Here is an 18,277-nt window from a genome sequence, read left to right as displayed (position 1 = left end):
CCTACCATGAAGGGATTGTGGTGGATTCGAAGTGTATAGGGCTGGATAAGGCATAGTTAGTCTGTCCCAGGGGAACTGATAAAAGAATGAAGGAGAAATTGTGTACAAGTCAGAAAAAGGGAAGAAAAGGGAAAACCTTAGAGGGATTTTTGTCCTGATGGGAGGAAACTTTCTCAAGGTGCTTTTCCAAGACAGTGAGGAGAAAGTCCCATTGTTGCAGTGCCTGTGGGGGGTCTGGACACCCGGGGATTGACCTGCAAGGTGTCTGCCCCATTGGTCAGGACACCGTGCTAGTGAGACAAGAGTGCGTTCTGTCCCTGGGAACCAGCTCAGTCCTCTCTGGTCCATGGCCACAGACCATGTTGACCTTTGACTCTGCTCCAGCTCGGGCTCCCGCGGGGCAGCTTGTGTGACCTTCCCTGGGCGTCTTCTCAGTGTTTGCCCCACTGAGGGAGCTAGAGCACCGTTTTTTTATTACTCGGAGGACTTTTGATTATTACTGGGAAGAATCCATGAACTAAAGATGTTGGGAAAATATTAAGTGAGCTCACAGAAATTAAACATCACCCTTTTACTGTCATCTCTGTGTCTCCAGCCAAATCCAGTTTTCGTATCTAAGATGAGTTAACCCTCTCCTCTGTCTCCTGTCTAAGTGGGAAAGATTATCTGAGGCTTTCTTTCCTTGGGGTTGTTGGGAAAGGAATTTAGACAAAAAGCTGGGGAAGGACCAAATCTTGCATAGTGTATGCAAATAGATTCATGTAATTGGACTGAAAATGTTCCCCTTTTCTTTTCACAGGGGAAAGTGGAAGTAGAAGCTGGGAAAGAAGGTATGAAGTTTGAAGCCAGTGCTTTTTCATACTATGGTGTAATGGCCCTGACAGCCTCTCCAGGTGAGTCTCCTTCTCAGCCTCTTAGGGCAGGGCTATGTTTTAGAAACAATGCCCTTCTACTGTCATCTTTCTCTCTGTACCTGCCAGCTAACCCTATTTATTTACTTTTTGGACTTTTTATTGAAGTATATCCTGTATACAAAAAAAAATGCGCAAATCCTAAGTATGTAGCTCCATGAATTTTCACAAACTGAACACTCCTGTGTAAACCAGCACCCAGATCAAGAGACAAAACATCCCCACCCCATAGCACCACCCCCCGTCCCCTTTTTAGTCACTTCCCCCCAAAAGTAACCACTATCTTGACTTCTAAGCGTAGGCTAGTTTTGCCTATTTTTGAACTTTTATATAAATGGAATTATACGGGATGTGTTAAATCGAGCCTGGCTTCTTTCGCCCAGTGTTGTCCTTGTCATGTCCGTCTGTATTGTTGTGTGTGCTTGTCCTTTGTCTTCTCGTTGCTGTATGGTGTTCCATCATGTGCATATACAGCAATGCACTTATTCTTTTCATTGCTGATGGACACTGGGGTCGTTTCCTGTTTGGGGCTACTATGCGTTGTGCAGCTGTGAACAAACACGCTTGTACGTGTCTTTTGGTGAATGTGTGTGCGTTTCTCTTGGGTATGTATGTAGGAGTGGAATTGTGGGGCCACACGGCATGGTCTCTTCAGCTTTAGTAGCTACTGCCCAACGGTTCTCCCGGGTGGCTGTTCCTGCCTGTGCTAACGACGGTTCCATTTGCCCCACATCCACCACTTGATATTGTTGAGTCTTTTAAGTGTTTACTATCTGGAGGTTTTTTAATTTGCATTTTCCTGAGGATGAATGAGGTTTTCAACATATATGTTTATTGCCTATAACCAGCTCGTATCCAGAGAGCTGGCCAGTTGAGTCAGTCAGCTAAGGGTGGGTGTGCTGTGGGGTATTGACGAGGTGCTCTGAGGAAGGTGCCAGCGAGTGGTGTCTGTCCTGGGGGGAACGTGGACACAGACACCTGGCTCGCCTCTGGGGTGGGACTTGAATGGTCCTCTTTGCATCGCTGGCTTTGCAGTGTGCGTGCGCATGTGCTGGCCGCCTTACCCAGGCTGGGACAGGGCGAGCAGGTACACGGAGGTGCTGGAGTGCCACCTTGTGGCCAGAACACCAAATGACATGCTGTGCTAGGAAAACTACAAACCTCAAACTTAAAAATAACCCATCCTAAAAGAAAGCTGTCATTTCTGAAAACCAGTCCCAAAAGGGGAGAGAATGGTCCTCTTCTACTGCACCACACAAGGTCTCAGGAGCCCAAGGATGTTACAGTGAGAAAGCCAGGGAAATGTCAAGAGTTCTCTGCCATTTCTAACCCTCCCCTGCCAGATGCACCTTCTTCACTATCCTGGTGCAGCCTTTTTAGGCACATGGGCCAGCGTCCCCATCGTCACTTGCTGACTAACACCCAGGGCGAACCTGGATCTGCCTAACCCCACTTAATTAGTAATGGTCTGCTGTAAACTTGAAGGTGTCTTCTGTTTTCACTGCTAGGGAGGAGACAGGGAGATTCTTAACGAGGCCAAGAAGACCTGGGTCACAGCCTCACTTCCATCATACATGGGTTGCCTGACTTTAAGAAGGGCCCTTGGCTTCCTCATTATTACAGGATATTATAAGGTTACCTGGCGTGATTGTCAGAAGAATAGAATGTGATGACGCTTACACAAGTGCTTTGTAGCCTTTAAAGCACAAGAGGAAATGTTGGTGTAACAGTTAGGTGTTGAGATGGTGACAAGTGTTTGACAACCAACCTCACATTAGCTCTGGGTTAGCAGAGCCAGATTTATAAAGTGGCTTTGAAAAGAAAGCTAGAAGAGTAAGTTGGATGTTTTTATTGATTACTGGTTCTTGAAACCTAAATATTAACCCAGTGCACATTGAACTATGGATTTGCGTAAGAGTAAATCCCATTCGGAAAAGGAATTCAAGAGCCGGCCTTTCATATAAAAAGCCTGTGGGGCTGCAGTGGCCTTACCTAATTTGGAAATGCTAGGAAGGAAAGGAAATTTATTAACAGCATCTTCCTTATTACAAAGCCCAGTAGTTCACTTGATTTACAAATAGGATTTGAGATTTTGTCATATTCATTGAGAGATGCAATTAGTACAGTAATCTCAAGACAATATTTCTATCTATTAATGTAGGTTGCCTAGAAAATCCTACAGTAATCATTTATCAAGACCTGCTCAGAAAACCTGGCTGCTGCCCAGTAGGACAGCGTTGATGGGACTTTTCAGTCAGGTGGAGCCGCAGCTCCCCATCTGAGTGGGCAGTGACGAGGATGACTTTGGTGTGCATTCCCAGGAAATCCGTGTGTGACGTTCTTTATTTACTTCTCTATTTTGAAATTTCAAAGTATTCCAAAGCAATTGAAAGCATCAGCTCAGAATTACAATCAGACTAATTAAGAAGGTAAATGAATTGAATAACGATGTGCTTGCCGCAGGTAGGGACTCCATAGACTGTGCGGTGAGTGAGTATCGGGGTGCTGGCACAGGCCGCTTGGGTCGTGCTCTTGGGGCGGTTGATGAATTGAGCCACCCCTTTTGTGTGGCTTGTCGTGATTTAAGTCCTTAAGGAGAGCATGTTTTGAGCTATAAACCCCAATTGGGTATTAACGGCTTAAGAGATTTCTAGGCTAGTAAAGAAGCACGTGAATGGGATTTCTCCTGATTTCAGCCTCCCTGTGGTCCTCTTCCTGGAAAGCAGTGTGTATTCTCCTTTGTTTACATAATATCATACAGGCTTTTGCATTTCCGGAACCGAATGCTCATATTGGTAGAACGGCTATCCCCTGCCATCCCCAGATTGCAGAGATCTCCTTTCTTGCCTTTTGATATGGTCTCACCCTGTTTTTCTCCATTTTTCAGTTCCTTTGTCCCTGTCTCGTACCTTTGTTGTCAGCAGAACAGAGTTGTTAGCAGCAGGTTCTCCAGGTAATTCTGCATGCTTCCTTTTCGTCATTCTCCTGATTGCCTCCCTTCACCCCACAAAAGCCTGGCTGCCAGGCCTGCTCCCTTTATTTGGTCAAGGCCATTTTCAGTGTTTCTTTGAGCTCTAAAACTCCACGTTTCTATGGCTGAATAGCGAGCTATCCAGGAGAATATCAGCCCACAACAGAGGCGGACGGGTTTGGGAGACTGGAAGGGCATCTTGGAACATGAAAGGATGAAACACGGAAAGGGAGAATGGTTCTGACACGGATCATCAGTGTCCCCTGGTGTCCTCCCCAGGCCCCCGTGCCCTCTGCACTGCTGACCTTGGATTTTCAGGGCAGCAAAGGGGGCTACTTTTGGTTCTTCTCTGACCTCAGCAAAGTCATGGTGTGGAGTTTGCAGAGGCCTCAAGGGCCTCAAATCCTGAGGATGCTCTCCAGAACATAGTCAGCCAAAGGCCCGAAGGACTGTGAACTGTGTCGGTAAATAAGAAAAGAAGCCCATTTGCAGAGGCCCGCACATTCCTGTTTCTTTGGTCCTTTTTCCAGCATCCATGTGAACGGGCTGCGTGTATTTCTGCTCTCTGTCAGGCAGGTGGCCCCACTTCTCCTGTGTCCCTCTCTTTGTTTTGAAATTAGTACCGTGCACATTCCTAACCAGCTGCTGGTCGGTGCTCTGCAGGAGAGTTTGGTCATGCCTGGCTGATACGTCCAGCTGCTGAAAAGAAAGGCAAAGGTTTAATCTTTCTTTAATTAAAGTTGCTGGGCTATCCTGTTTGGTAGCACAACTTTTCTGTGTTTTTGTTCCATACAGCTTATATTTTAAAAATCTGACTGATGAATTCTGCGTTTCATAATCCAATCTCAGCAAAACTCTGAAATGCTAATATTTGGTAAAGGAGGCATTCCTTATCTTAGAAAGAAGCTAATGTTCTCTCAAATCTTTGATCTTAAAAAGTTTGGGGTACTTAGGGGTAAGATATTATTCATAGGGCTATTTGAATCAAACCAGCTGGCAGAGTATACATATATACATTCAGACACATATGTACACACATACATATAGATGCACATAAATATGTATTTATGTATATGTATATATGTTTGTGCTTTTTTCTCCCCATTTTATTTGCTGGCATCTGCTATCTATTTAAAATGTCACAGATGCTAAAGTAGAGTGACTTTTGGATGAAGCTCATGGAAATGTCATTTGCATTTTATTTTTTCTATAGAACTTAGAGATTTCTTAGCTCTTCCTGCTCCATGCCAGCCAGTAATAGGAAAATCCATTTTGTGGGCCCAGGCCTTCAGGGATGGCATTACAATAATATGATACCAAATAAATTCCAAATGGTGCCTTGCGATTCCGAGGGAGGAGGCTGTGAATGTTTCTTTATCATATCTTTCTGACATCCTAGCAAAAAGAAAGGATTCCTAGGTAGGATGAATAAAACGAGACAAAAAGTAGAAAGAAAACAATTCTGAGAAGGCAGAGAAGAATTAAAATTGGAAGCTTTTTTCATAATTATTGTCTTAAAATTCTGACACGTAAATTTGGCCACAAAACATGATGTGAGCTGGGGGGTGGCCGCTTAAACTTTATCGTCCCTGGTGTGGTTACTCCTGCGCCTCGCTGCACGGTGATCGTGCTGGGGACCTGTCGAGCTGCAGAAGGCAGGGTCCTGGAGGACGGGGCCCGCTTCCCAGACCGTGGCCATGACGCTGGGCAGTGGGCTCCTGGCAAGGGAGACGGCCCATCTCACGAAAACAGATGATGGTGGGTTGAGAGGAAGCTGTCTGTAGGTCTAGATACCGTGGGAGACCAGAGAGTCCAGCTCGGGCAAAAAGAACAGGAGACTCAGAAGTGCTACGTCAGGGCTCAACTCTGCCTGCTAATTAATGCACAGGGTCCGATCCATAAACAAAGTCCTCTGTAAATGTTTTGTTTTTATAACCTTTAAATTTTAACACACTGAAGGAAACACCCTTTCGAAGGCGTCTGTAGAAATGGTGATGGGATTTGGGGCTGAAGCCCGGGGTACAGTGGGATCCCTTGTTTCAAAGAACTGTTGGCTCTGACAGCGGGGTGAAGTTCTCCCCGGGGTGGGAAGGCTTGGTCGTGAGGGTGGGTGTGGTGGAGCGGGCTGGGATGAAGCGAACAGGAAAGAGTGTCATGTTAATAAGGCTCGTTTATTGCGTGCTCATTGGCTGTCAGAGGCTGTGCTGTATACATAAGCACTGTATACGTTGGTTTGGGATCCTCCTCAGATCCTGTGAGGTAGGTACAATTATTTTCTGCCCTTTATGGAAAGGAATCTGAAGCTTAACAAGGTTGGGTCATCTGATCAGAGTGCTGTTCTGCACAATAGAAAACATCTGATAAATTATTAGTTTGCCTTGTTCTCTTTGAAGATAAGTGGAAGCAACAAGAGGAGCTGCTGCTCTGCGTTCTGTTGTGCCTAGTGCTGGACACCATTGGTTCATGACACAAAAATTGTAGAGAAAAATTTAGGAGAAAGTGAACTCGTCATCTGAGTTTCCTTGAATACTTGCCCTGTTTTGTTCTGGGTGTCATAACTGAAGAGGGACGTTCACTGAATGGAATCTCAGATCGGGGTCAGGATGGGGTTGGGGGGGCAACACATGTGAGGTGAAGAACAGTTGAAGTATGTAGCCTGGAGAAAGAGACGTCAGGAGAACAGAACTATCTTCAGACTTTTGAGGCTATTTCAAGTAGCACAGGAATGAAAGTTACTCAGAGCTGCATAGTGGAGGGGAGACTGTCATTGTAAGTTGAGAAGTAAGAGTTTGTTGGGCGTGATGATAGACTTTCCAATAACTGAAGGTTGGGACCAGCCAAGGGCCAGCTCGTCTGTGGGACTATCTGTCAGGGACACATTGCAAAGAGGACTCAACCATCACGTGGGAGAATTGGTCCCCTCCCATCCTGTGACATTATGCAATTCAGGGCCTGTCCAGTATGGGCACCTGGTTAATATTTGTGCATTCGATTTGATTAGAAAAGCAAATCTGGATTTTTTTTAAATAAAAAAATATTTTAAATAAAATTTGTTAGAAGCTACAGTGAACTTGCCTTTAAGAGCAGCAACACTTAGACTCACCTGAATTTGCTTGGACTTTGTTGTAATGAAAGAGTACTGTCAGTCTCACTGAGCAATCCCCCAGCACCTGAGAGAACTTACCCAAACCTTTCAAGGGTGTGGTGTCTTCTAGGGTTCTTGAAATCCTGAGACATCCTCAGGCTGCCCGACAGGGGGATTTTTTGGGGATCAGAAACAAAGATAATAGGTTTGGCTGGGGGTATGGTATGAGCAGACAGAACTATTTTGATCCCTTTAAGATGTATACTGATTTATGAACGTTCTCAAGAGTCCTTTGCTTTTGCTTCTGGCAGAATAATGAAGCGCCGCCTTCTCATAGCCCAGTGTGTTGTGTCAAGTAGCTTCTGCGTCCTGGGCCTTGCCTCCCCTGGTCTGTGTGTTTCACAGCGCCTGGCGATGCTCCGGACGCAGGTGTACACCACAGGGTTTTACTGTCGGGGCCTTGGGAAAGGTTGTGTCTGTTCATGTGAACAGGGCCAGCAGCTGACTAAAAGGAACCCGTCACTGACGAGAGGCCAGTGAGAGGGCTGTAGGAGGCCCTGCGTGCTGAGCCGTATGGCTGAGACCTCTGGTACACGTTGATGGAGCTTGTCGATTAATAACTACTTTTTCATTATTTGGAAAATAAAGAGCTGACTTGATTGGTTATATCTACCTCACTTAAAAGGTTGTTGGGCTTTTTTCCTCCTTTTCCAGGTGAAAACAAGTCACCTCCTCGCCCATGTGGCTTGAATCACTCAGACTCTCTCAGTCGAAGTGACCGGATTGACGCAATGACACCGACGCTGGGGAGCAGCAATAACCAGCTCAATTCTTCATTCCTCCAAGTCTACGTCCCAGATTACTCAGTGCGAGCCCTTTCTGATCTGCAGTTTGTTAAGGTAAGAGGAGAGAGGGGCTTGGCTGAACCTGGCCGCTAGAGGTCAACTTCCACAGCAAGTCGTTGTTCGGCTCCCCAGCCCCTCCACTGAGCTTTCCCTTGCCACGTGGGGATGTCCTGCCTCCAGTTCCTGTGCCCAGGACTCAGGCTGGGAAAAACATCAATCTGCTTGGCTCTGTGAGATGGGCTGCCAGATCAGATGTCTGCTCTTCAGGGAATGAGAGCTGCAGATGGTGAGAAAAAGAGTAGATCTATTTCAGCGAGTTTTCATGAGCTCACGGTGCTAGTGACTCTGGCCCCGACACGGCTGAGGTCGGAGACTCAGAACACTCGCCCAGATGGGGTGGGAACAACCTTCACTTATTTCCTACCCTGGAGACAGGGTTCTTTTCTTAGTCTGAAGTAAAGGCATGTTTTGGAGAATGAACCAGCTTTAGCTGATGGAAGCCTATCTCCATTTTCTAGTCTCTGTGAAATTTTGAGACAAAATTTGGAAATGGCTTATATCAGTAAAAACTGACTTGTTCGCCAGAGTCATCTTGAACTTTAAAAAGTGGCTCAGTTTTTGAACTCAAGGTTTTTCTCCTAGAGAGACTCCTAGGGGCCTTTCAAAGGATTTAATGTGTAATATGATGTCTAGAGGAGAGAAGCTAAAAATAAGCCTTATCTTGGTTTGTTTTCTGTGCCATCTCCTGGCCCCAGATCTCAAGACAGCAATACCAAAATGCCTTGATGGCATCCCGGATGGACAAAACTCCTCAGTCTTCAGACAGTGAAAACACTAAAATTGAATTGACTCTTACGGAGCTGCACGATGGGTTGCCAGACGAGACGGCCAACCTGCTCAATGAGCAGAACTGTGTGACGCACGCCAAGGCCAATCACAGCCTGCACAACGAGGGCGCCATCTAGGGGCGCCCCGCCGGCCCGCACCTTCCCACCCCCGAGGCCCCGGCCGGGCTGCTCGGCCTGCGCCTCCATCTGACCATGAATCCCATTAGTGTGAGCTTGTGTGCCATGCTGCATCCTGCAACATCCTGAGACCAAAGACTTTGTCCCCTTCCTGGAAGCAGCAGAGGAGGATGGAGAGGGGGAGGATGGAAACTAGAGATGTGAAATCGACAGCTAGGGCGTGGCGTTCAAGATCTTGGTGGTGAACTTCTTCCACCCAAATAGAATCATGTTTATTTTTTCAGCTGTACCTTTTATCATTGCTCACTCTCCTCCTTCCTCGATTTGCATGAAGTTGAAAATTATTGCAATTTATTTTTTTTTTTCGAGAGATCATGTTTTTAAAAAGTGTCTTTTGCAGAGTTTTAAATGGTTCTGTCTGAACTCTGCTGTGACCCCATGATGTGACCCTCATAGGATGGACCTGCCCCTCCGGCGGCCTTTGTTGGCCCTCCCAGGGTGGGGTACCCATCCTCTGTGCCCCAGTGGGTGTCGCTGTCGAACTTCAAGGATGAATGAAGAGAGCCGTGACGCCGCAGACCTGCCGTCTGGCGGCTCTGCGGGGTGGAGTCTGCACAGGGACCTGCGGTTGCCTCTGAGCTCAGTGTCGTTTTAAGTTAGTGTTTAACTGTGCCCCTTTCCCTTAGAAAGGTTTAATATTTGCTTGGAATGTGATTTTTGCTCCCACTCTAAGGAATTTTTATCTCCAAAATGAATGTTAATGAATTTTAAACCCACGGTTTATCATTGGCAAGAGGCGAGTTGACTTCATCCTGACATTCCTACAGCCTGGGGTCTTCGGCTCAGCCGGGCCTCCTCCCCGACCCAGTGCCCCAGCCTACAGAGCGTCGTCACCCACCTCCCCATCCTTGCTCTTGTTAACCCAAGATGCTGCTACACGGATGCCAAATGGAAATCTTCCACAGGGCTTTTGAGTAAACACGTGGTGTGAAGGTCAAGCTCCGCTTCCCACCGGGATGGAAGGAATTGTCAGGAAAGGATTTGGACCTTCCAGCTGTGCTCTGTGCTCCATGCCCAGAAGGCATTTCTAGACCCATGTATTCAAAGGAGGGAACTCTGGGGACTGTCGGCCCCACCCCTCCTTCCAGGGAGCCAACTGTCCCTCTTCCCCTCTGTCCCTGGGCCTGTGGGGCCCAGCAGTGGCTGTGTCCCCCGCCCGAGGACCTCCGTGCCTCCCGCCTCAGATACGGCCCACGCCAGAGAGGCTGCCTGTACAGCCAGGGTCAGTTTGGCCCCAAACAGGGATTCAGAAACCAAATGTGTGTCGTGGCCATTTCATGTGTGTCTCTGTCTTATTTTAATACCAAATTCATCACATGTAGTGAAATTAATGTCAGGAGATACTTCTTGAGTGACTGAATTCTTAACTATCTTATTTGTGTGTTAAGTGTTAGCCCAAGGGATATGTGCATTTTGTTGGCAACGTTCGTACACTGAAATGACTTTATACTGACCACCGTTTTCATATAGCATTGTCAGTCCACACTGCACCCAGTCCCTAGCTAAGAAGAGAGCATCTTCTCCATTGGGTCTCGCTGAACAGAGGGAAGCCCTGGGGCTGAGCGGCAGTTTTCTCCTCTCTCCTCAAGGTGGAAATGTGCACCCCGGGCTGGGCTTTGTGGGCGTGGGACCTGTGGTTCGGGAATAACCAGCAGTGTGCTGGGCTTGCCTTCTGGTGAACAGTTTGCTGGCACCAGTGTCGTATGCATGCTTGGCGCAGTATTTCCTCTGGTATGTCAGTCCTGGAGTGTCTTCCTCAGAAAGGGTCAGGCCCCTTAGTGAGGGAAGTGCTGGCCTCCCCTGGTAGAGAGGCAGGGAGGTGCCCTTTAAGGGGGCTCAGTGGCCTGCTGCTGGCATCCAACCTGCCGCCATGGGATGCAGCCCTACTGTGTAACTTGACGTTGGTGGCACCCTGCGCCGTGAGTATCCCCTTTTATAAACAGATCCATCTAAGTTGAAAGGTCTCCATTTCTTAAGATGCATCCAGCTGAGCACAACCCCAGTGTGATGTGGGAACTGGGACTATCTGTAGGGTGCGCAGAAATGAGTTTCCAGAAACGAGGTGAAACCTGGGCCTGGTGGGGGGAGGGGCTTCTCCCCCAACAACCACGCCGCACTCTTGACCCAGACAGCACTTGCCTTCCCTGTGGCCTCGGGGAGCGGTTCGTCTGGCCTTCAGGGGCCTCGACCCATCCGCCTCTCCTGGCTGATCTACTTCTCCACATACAGTTTGTTTCGGGGTGCTTTGCTCCTGCAAGAAGCCTCTGGAATTGGAATTAATGTATGGAATCTTTCTCAGAGCCCCACTGTTCCTTCGGGAATCCTAGAGCTCTGTGAGAGCGGGGGGAGTGGGGAGCGATTCCAGCTGCTGTCCCTCTGACGTCGGGGAGGAACAGGTAACTTCTCAGTACTGCCTTATCTCTCAGTGTGGTGGCTTTTTGAAAAGTCCTCTCTGTAAAGGAGATGGCAGGGGTGGCTTTGCAGTGGGGCTCCCAAAGGATGAAATTTTAGCCTCCCAAGTTTATTTTCTATAAACCACTCTTTACGTTTGATTATTCACACTATTTTACAACAACAGGGAATCTAAAACAATTCCTCTCTGGTCCCTGGAGGAATGAAGGCTAACATTTGGCTATAGTTACATCTGCTTTGGGGAAAGCTCAAGACCCTTCAAATAACACTCAGTGTCTGAATGACCATGTTCCTCTTCCGGCCCCATTTCCCTGTGGAAACTAACTCCAGGCTGTTAAAGGAGAAGCGCTGGCTCGAGGCTTCTCTGGGGCAGCAGCAGAATGATTTTCCCTTTGAAGGTCTATGCAGTTCATGTCTATAAGTAAATGGGAGTCAGGCAGAGAAAGTCCATCAAATGGTTGAGACCTCGATATGCAGTGGCCAATTCTTAGCACCGCTGGTGGGCTGTCCTCCCTGAGGACTCCTGGCTTGGTAAGCAGGGAGGGGCGTGGCTGTGGAGCAGACACAGGTCCTGGGGTCCTGAATTCTTATGGAGCCCTTGTTGTCAGACCCAGGGCCTCACTCCTCTGTGGTGGCCTCTCTAGCCCCAGCTCTGTGGGACCGGACCGGGCCTCCTCCTGCTCCTAAGCAGCCACTCTGGCATCTCTCGGGTTCCATCTCAGACCGGACCCCTGGCAGCCAGATGTCCCCAGGATCGTCTGCTTTCTCTTAATGCAGGAGAGGGGCTTTTTTCCTGCTTCCTTGGAGGTCGTCTCCCTTTATTTCTCTCTGTTCTGTATTCATCAGGCAAGTCATATATTTAAACTCTTAGGAAAACAGAACTTTAAGATTTCCACATGGATATTGGGGTGCTAATTAACTAGCTTAAGCTTTGGCTCTTACATAATTTGAATTTGAAAGCACACCCCATTTACCTCTCTTCTTCCCTCCCTCCTCACCTCACTTCTGGAAAAGAGCTCCATGCCCCTGCTGATATGGTTGGCTTCCTCAAGCGGGAGGGAGTATGGCATCTTGCCATTTTCTGATCTTAGTTCAAGAACTTTTGTGCAAGCATTGTATGCAAAACTTCACACTAAAACAGAACATTAACTGTGAATATATTTACCTGTGCTATCCCCAGCGCCGTACGACTAAAGGACTGCTTTTACCACTCTAGGAAAATAGTGGTAGGTACAGGTAGAGCTGCATTCCCTAGAAAATAAAGCAACAGGCATGGAGGCTAAGCAGGGACTGTGAACTTCTGCCCTCAGATTCTCTCATGTTGAGGAACAGACCTAAGTAGGCCTTGGCTGGTTGAGCCTGTGTCCTAGCTGGTCAAAAACAAAAACAAAACCCCATCATCTTCTGAAAACAAACCAGGGATCCGTGGCCATCTTTGCCTCTCCTGGGCCCAGAGACCAGGGTTCCTCAGTGTTCTCCAGGGGTGATCCCAGGCTGAGGACTCATCTGGGCTGGCGCAGGAGGTGCTCACCTTGTTCCCTGGGATTCCAGGCAAGAGGCTGCCAGGGAGGGTTGGCTTGGTGCCATCACACGACGCATGCTTCCTGGTGGCATGGGCAGCAGGCACAGCTCCCCTCTCGGTTCCGACCCCAGAGACAGGGTTTTCTTGCAGGAGTTTGAGGAGAACTCCAAAGCTGAGCTGGCGGGTTAGGGTGTTGAGGCTTCTGTGGCACCTGTGCTCACTTTCTTACTGAGGATACAGCCTCTTGTCCCGGATCAGGTTTGATTCTGTTCTGGATGGTGGGCTAGTCAGTGGTGCTTCTGTCCAGCAAGAGTGTCTGGGTGAGTTACAGGTTAACCCAGAATTAGGAGGGATTTGGAGAGTTCAATATGAAGGCGATTTGGGGATTCAGAAATGTTTCCGATGTAAATTTATCAATGAGCAACCTACTCAGTGGATTTTTATACCTCAGGGCCATTTGCAAATCTTTATCTTTTCATTCTTCTTTTGTATTCGCGTGGGCTGATAGGCGAGATGAGTTCAGAGAATTCCAAGATGATGTTCATTTGCCTCCACTTGAGGGTGAGTGGGGCACCCATGCCAAGCTTGCTGATTTTACCATTCCCCCAGGCTGTGACAGGGGGACGCCTTCCTCTGCCATTTGCAGGCCTTCTTCCTGCAGTGAATGCTTATGTCCTGATTTTCCTTCTGCCCTGTCTGAAAATTCCAGAGCCCCTGGTCAGCCCTAAGGACAAGAGGAGGCGACGCAGTTCTGTCAGCTGCAGAGCTTGCAGGAGCTTTCCTCCCACCATCTTGAGCTGGGGACCTTCTTCGCTTCTTAGATCTTTGTGGTTGGCTCAGCTCAAGTAAGCTTTCTCTTTGTCTATGCTAGAGCCACTGACATCATCTCACTAGAATTGTTTTAAATATCTTTGACGGGAAATACCAGGCCGTACTTGAAGCAACATGAAAACAAAGTTTCTAGTGGCAAGAGAGTAAAGTTCTAGGAGTTTGTGTGCCAAGGTTTATATGTACACAGATCCAACATATACTGTAAGAAAGACTTGAGTACACGTTAAAACTTTCTTGAGTTTTAATACCCACCGGGTGTTAAATGTGAACAAATTGGAAGAATGACTGGGAGTATTGCTTTGCCTCATTCGGCAAAGTATCTTCTGGCATTCGCCCACAGACCAACATGGATTCCCTTGGGAAGTTATTTTTTGGGGGCCAGCTTCCTCTTCAGATTAACCCTGGAGAGCACTATCAAATGTACCTTGTGGAGCTTGGGTGCCTGCCCCTTTTGTTAGAGGCCCAGGCCCCTTGGGTATAAATGGCTGGTCTCAGGCTCCCAGAGCAGAAGGGACTGGGGGAGAATAAGGCCTGAGGACTCTCGTTCCCCAGAGAGCCCCAGCCTAGTTTCAGATTCATTACTCCCCGTGTCTGAAGTCTACTCTGTAGGTGGAGTGTATCAGTTCATTGACTTTTCTTGTTTCTGGAGTCCTTTAAATCCACAAATGTATATGCTTTATTTTATATTATTATTTATTATGTACATATGCCTCTACTGTTAGTACATCGTCTGTGAGTAAGACGAGATCTGTTCTGGAGCCCCTCATCCATGGAGCCTAGGGTTCTGTTGTCTCCAAGTGGGTGAGAGGACAGTGGTTTTGCTGTTTTGTTTTAAGCAGGTTGCTGCTCTTAGGTTGGTCCTCGCATCCCTGGCCCGTTATTGGGCCCACCTCTGTTCCTGATGACCAGTGTCTGGGATGAGGATGGAGGCAGGTCTCCTATCTTGTGGCAGGGCCTCTCAAGTACCTCCGTGAAATACTTTCGAGGTGGTTTCCTGGTGACTGGGTCCATTCTGTGTAGTGGAACAGCATGGCTGAGAGACCAGAGCCTCCTTCCTCACTCCTGCCCTCTCAAACCAGGTCAGTGGCCTGGCGCTACAACAGTGATGGCCTCTTTATTCCCACCTTGGATCGCAGAATCCATCTCTCTGGGCCATGGAGGCTGCCTGCCCATCTGGGCTTCTAATATGCCTTTTCTTGGTTTTGAGGCCCAATGCCAACATTGCCTTGGCCTTCAAATAAGACCCTGCTTTGTGTCTGATTCTCATCCTCCTCAGCCTTTATTCACTGTATCATAGTGTACATTTCATGCTTTTCTGCAGTGAAGTTTTCTGAACACAGTATTCAGAGCTGTGTACATAAACCTAAATAAGCACAAATGACATGTATAGGTTTCATGAGCTGATTGTCATAATGAATGCATTTTATAATTCAAATGATGTTGTAGATTTACAATCTCTCCTATTTATTTTGTACCAATTTATTTGTAAATTTTGTGATTGTTTTAAACGGTTTTTGTTCATTTCTATTATTCTATTTAGATAAATGATGATTTTTCTGTTCACCCTTCTAGCGGATGTGTGTTCCCTCTTTCCCCTTTCATCTCTGCAACACCAACCTCGGTCCCCTGCCCAACTGCATGGCTTTACTGGTGGGAAAGCTGGGATTAGTTGTCAGCATGGCAACACGTCAGGGCATTTCCTTTGGACGTACACCACAGTCTTATGTCAGAAGAGAACTGGGTGCCAGAACTCTGCCTCCAGCTCATAGCCTGGTACCGCCAATTCGAGGGGGTGTCCTGCTTTGCAAGGATTGTAGCCTGTCCTCCATGAGTTCATTTTAGATAAGGACACTGAAGTATCCACTCAGATTACCCTAGACATTTGCTGCTCAGACAGTAATACGACACAGTTCAGCTGAGCACATATCTAAGCTGTTTTTTTTTTCCTGGGCAAGACCAAAGGCCTTATTCAAGCCTTTCTATTGGCTCTTGAAGATGAGAATGGCTCTGTAGGTCCTCTGCTAGGTGAAGCCTAGGAGAAAGGTTGCAGCAGGCACAGATGGTTCACCCTCAAGTTGAAACACCGGGCTGGAGTGTGGTGAGTCAAGTGCAGTTGTTCCTCGGGATTCAGTGGGCAGCTCACATCTCCTGTAATCCAGTGTGTCTGGCCCACATCCTCTCCCGTCACTTCAAGTCTGCTATCCCTTTTTACCCTCCTCACTCATGTGACCAGATCCTAAACACCTTCCCCTTGAGGTTCAAGGCCCCTCTGTGATCCATTCCTAGATCACATCTTTTTGGAATCCTTTTTTCCTCTACACTTAATCTCTATTTTACATTCCAGAGAGGCTCATGCTCTGAGAATTGAACCTCTTGGTGACTGATCCATTATTTTCCCCACTGTAATGTTTAACCATGACGTCTGTGGTCTACTTTACTCATCCTTGTCCTGCAGATGGAGGAACTTCAGTGAAGAATTGCTGACAAGATTGGCTTTGAGCCGCTGTCTGATCTAACCACCACTCCCACCTCCCCAGTCATTATCCCCAATTTCTTGAAAAGTAGAACATGGTAGCTCTACGCTCCAGTGAAGTGTCGCCTTCTCGGGAGCCTGCTACCTTTCCTGAGAAGCAGAACAGAGAGCAGCAGCAGAACTGGGGAAGGAATTCCTCCTCCAGCACATCCTCTCCCAGCTGCCTGCTTTGCTTAGTTTTTCCTACTTACTCAGTTTGTCTAGATGAGTCCTGAGCTCAAATTGGGAAATTCTCCAAGGAAAATAGAGGCAATTTTAACTTGCCCTCTGCATCCATGGGGTGCCCAAGTGTTGGCTCATTTCTAAGCTCTATTATGGAAAAAGCTCTGGGGTTTCTATTTCCTATCACAAATTGTGCTCCCCAGCACCTCTTCTCAACGCAGCACTTCCGAGGACAGAGTGTGATCAGAGGGTCTTGTAGAGAAAGTGACTGGTGCAAACTGAATGACCTAGAGTTGATTTCTGAAAACTTATTTTATGCGTTTTGAAGGTAATTCAATTTAATAAAGAGCTGATTCCTTATTAAAGCCAAAAAGTTGAATTATATTAGATGGCTAATAAACTCTTTTGCCTTCTTTGTATGATTGTTTCATCATTTTCCCTCCAAGATCCTCACATCTGTGCTCTTTCAGAAAGTTGCAGAACAAAGGAATGGCTATAGGGCCCTTTGTCTGTGACATTCTGGTGGCAATGCCATCTCCCCTGGTGGATGATTGAGGAATCAGCTGCCAGAATTTTTTGTCAAAGTGCTTTCCCTCCAAAGGAATTAGTGATTGGGAAGCGCTCGAACAGGCCAACACATGACAGGGATTTTTAGACTGAGCAGCCTCCCTACCACAATTCCGCTACATCATTGACTTGAGGGCAGTGGGTCCAAAAATGAAGTTACTTGCTTCAAAATACCCACACCCACAGTCAAAGATTACCTCCGGTGAGAACCGTCTCTCAAAAAAGACTGGACATTTAATAACCATTTTTCAGTGTTGGGAAGGTTTGCTTGGCAAATCCTGTTTTCAAGTATCTCAGGCACTTGTGAGACCTTGAAGGACTGCTGCCGTCCTTCATGAGAAGAACGTGCACCCAGCTGCTCGGGCTCCAGTGTGCGTGGTGAAGTTTATCTTGGCCCAGACTCTTCAGGCCTCCTCTGAGGCCCTGGGCAGACATCGCTTTAGGAAGAGCTCAATGGGAGGGCAGAGCATGGGAGACAAATTTGTACCTAATTTGATTCATGAAGCAATCTGTCTAATCCACCTTTTTTCTGGTAATAAAATAGAGCAAAGGTATCTTACATTGTGGGAGGAAACATAAAAGGACCAGACTAAAAACTGGTCATTTTGTTTTAAATTGGAAAATACAGATTACTTAGACTTGCAATAACAGTTAGCAAGCTTGAGATGAAATGCTCTATGTTCAACTGGGAGTACTTTTTTGTGTTAAAGCTCTTCAGAGGGACTTAAACTACTGTATATATTTCATTTTTGAAATTACATACCTTTGTTGGAAAAAGTCAGACTGTTGTGGCCTTGGGATGAAGACACTGAGTCTGAGGACAGGGAAAAATGATTGAGATTGCCAAGTTAAAGAGAAAAGCTGCCTTGTTCTTTCTGTAAGCAAATGCATTCTCTTTCTAGATGCCTTGCTTTCTGTTATTTCTGCATACTCAGCAGTGAGAAGAGTGTGAGATGCTGCTTCACTGTGAGTGGAAGTGTAGGATGGGACAGTGTGGGTTCCTGGAGTCCCCTGGCCCTGCTTCCTTCCTGGCTGCTGTGCACGTGCATGTCCTCCTGTTCTTTAGTGCCCCATTTTTCTTCTGTCTTCCAGGCTGCTCAGGTAGCTCCATGGTAGAGATCTCATTCTCAGGGCCTCCCAAAGTTGTGTATTATTTGAAACTGTTCCATTTGGGGAAAAACTTTAAGAACAGCTTGATGCTCTAGTCACCAAGAAAGAATGTCATGAGAAACCTAAGGACTGATATGTGAACTACTAAACCAAGTGAGCAACTGGGCCCATAACTGCACGGCAATAGCTAGATCATAGTTACCATTTTTCCCACCATCAAAGAAAGGTTAAATAGTTTCCATAACATGGAATGTGGACAAGGCTCCTACCCTTAATGCAGACTTAAATATGCAGTTGTTTGTC

General features: G+C 47.1%; 1 protein-coding gene across 5 annotated transcripts in view; it reads left to right on the top strand.

Annotated features, from left to right (window-relative positions):
* CNNM2 (cyclin and CBS domain divalent metal cation transport mediator 2) overlaps window positions 1-16,716 on the top strand; it is a 156,528-nt gene extending 139,812 nt beyond the window's left edge. For 2 of the 5 annotated variants that reach the window (XR_011521997.1, XR_011522003.1), the window contains exons 6-8: window positions 800-893; window positions 7,682-7,866; window positions 8,568-10,110. Coding sequence is in view for 2 of the 5 variants with exons in the window: in XM_008530636.2 (XP_008528858.2) it covers window positions 800-893; window positions 3,799-3,864; window positions 7,682-7,866; window positions 8,568-8,777 (555 nt within the window). In the remaining 3 variants the exon portion in view is untranslated. Of the gene's footprint in view, window positions 1-799; window positions 894-3,798; window positions 3,865-7,681; window positions 7,867-8,567 lie in introns of all 5 variants that reach the window. The other 3 variants (XR_011521995.1, XM_008530636.2, XM_070556715.1) reach the window with 3 other exon arrangements.
* The last annotated feature ends 1,561 nt before the right edge of the window (window positions 16,717-18,277 follow it).

This window comes from Equus przewalskii, chromosome 1, assembly GCF_037783145.1.
Source record: "Equus przewalskii isolate Varuska chromosome 1, EquPr2, whole genome shotgun sequence".
In the NCBI taxonomy this organism is placed as follows: Eukaryota; Metazoa; Chordata; class Mammalia; order Perissodactyla; family Equidae; genus Equus; species Equus przewalskii.
This window is presented reverse-complemented; position numbering and strand designations above follow the sequence as displayed.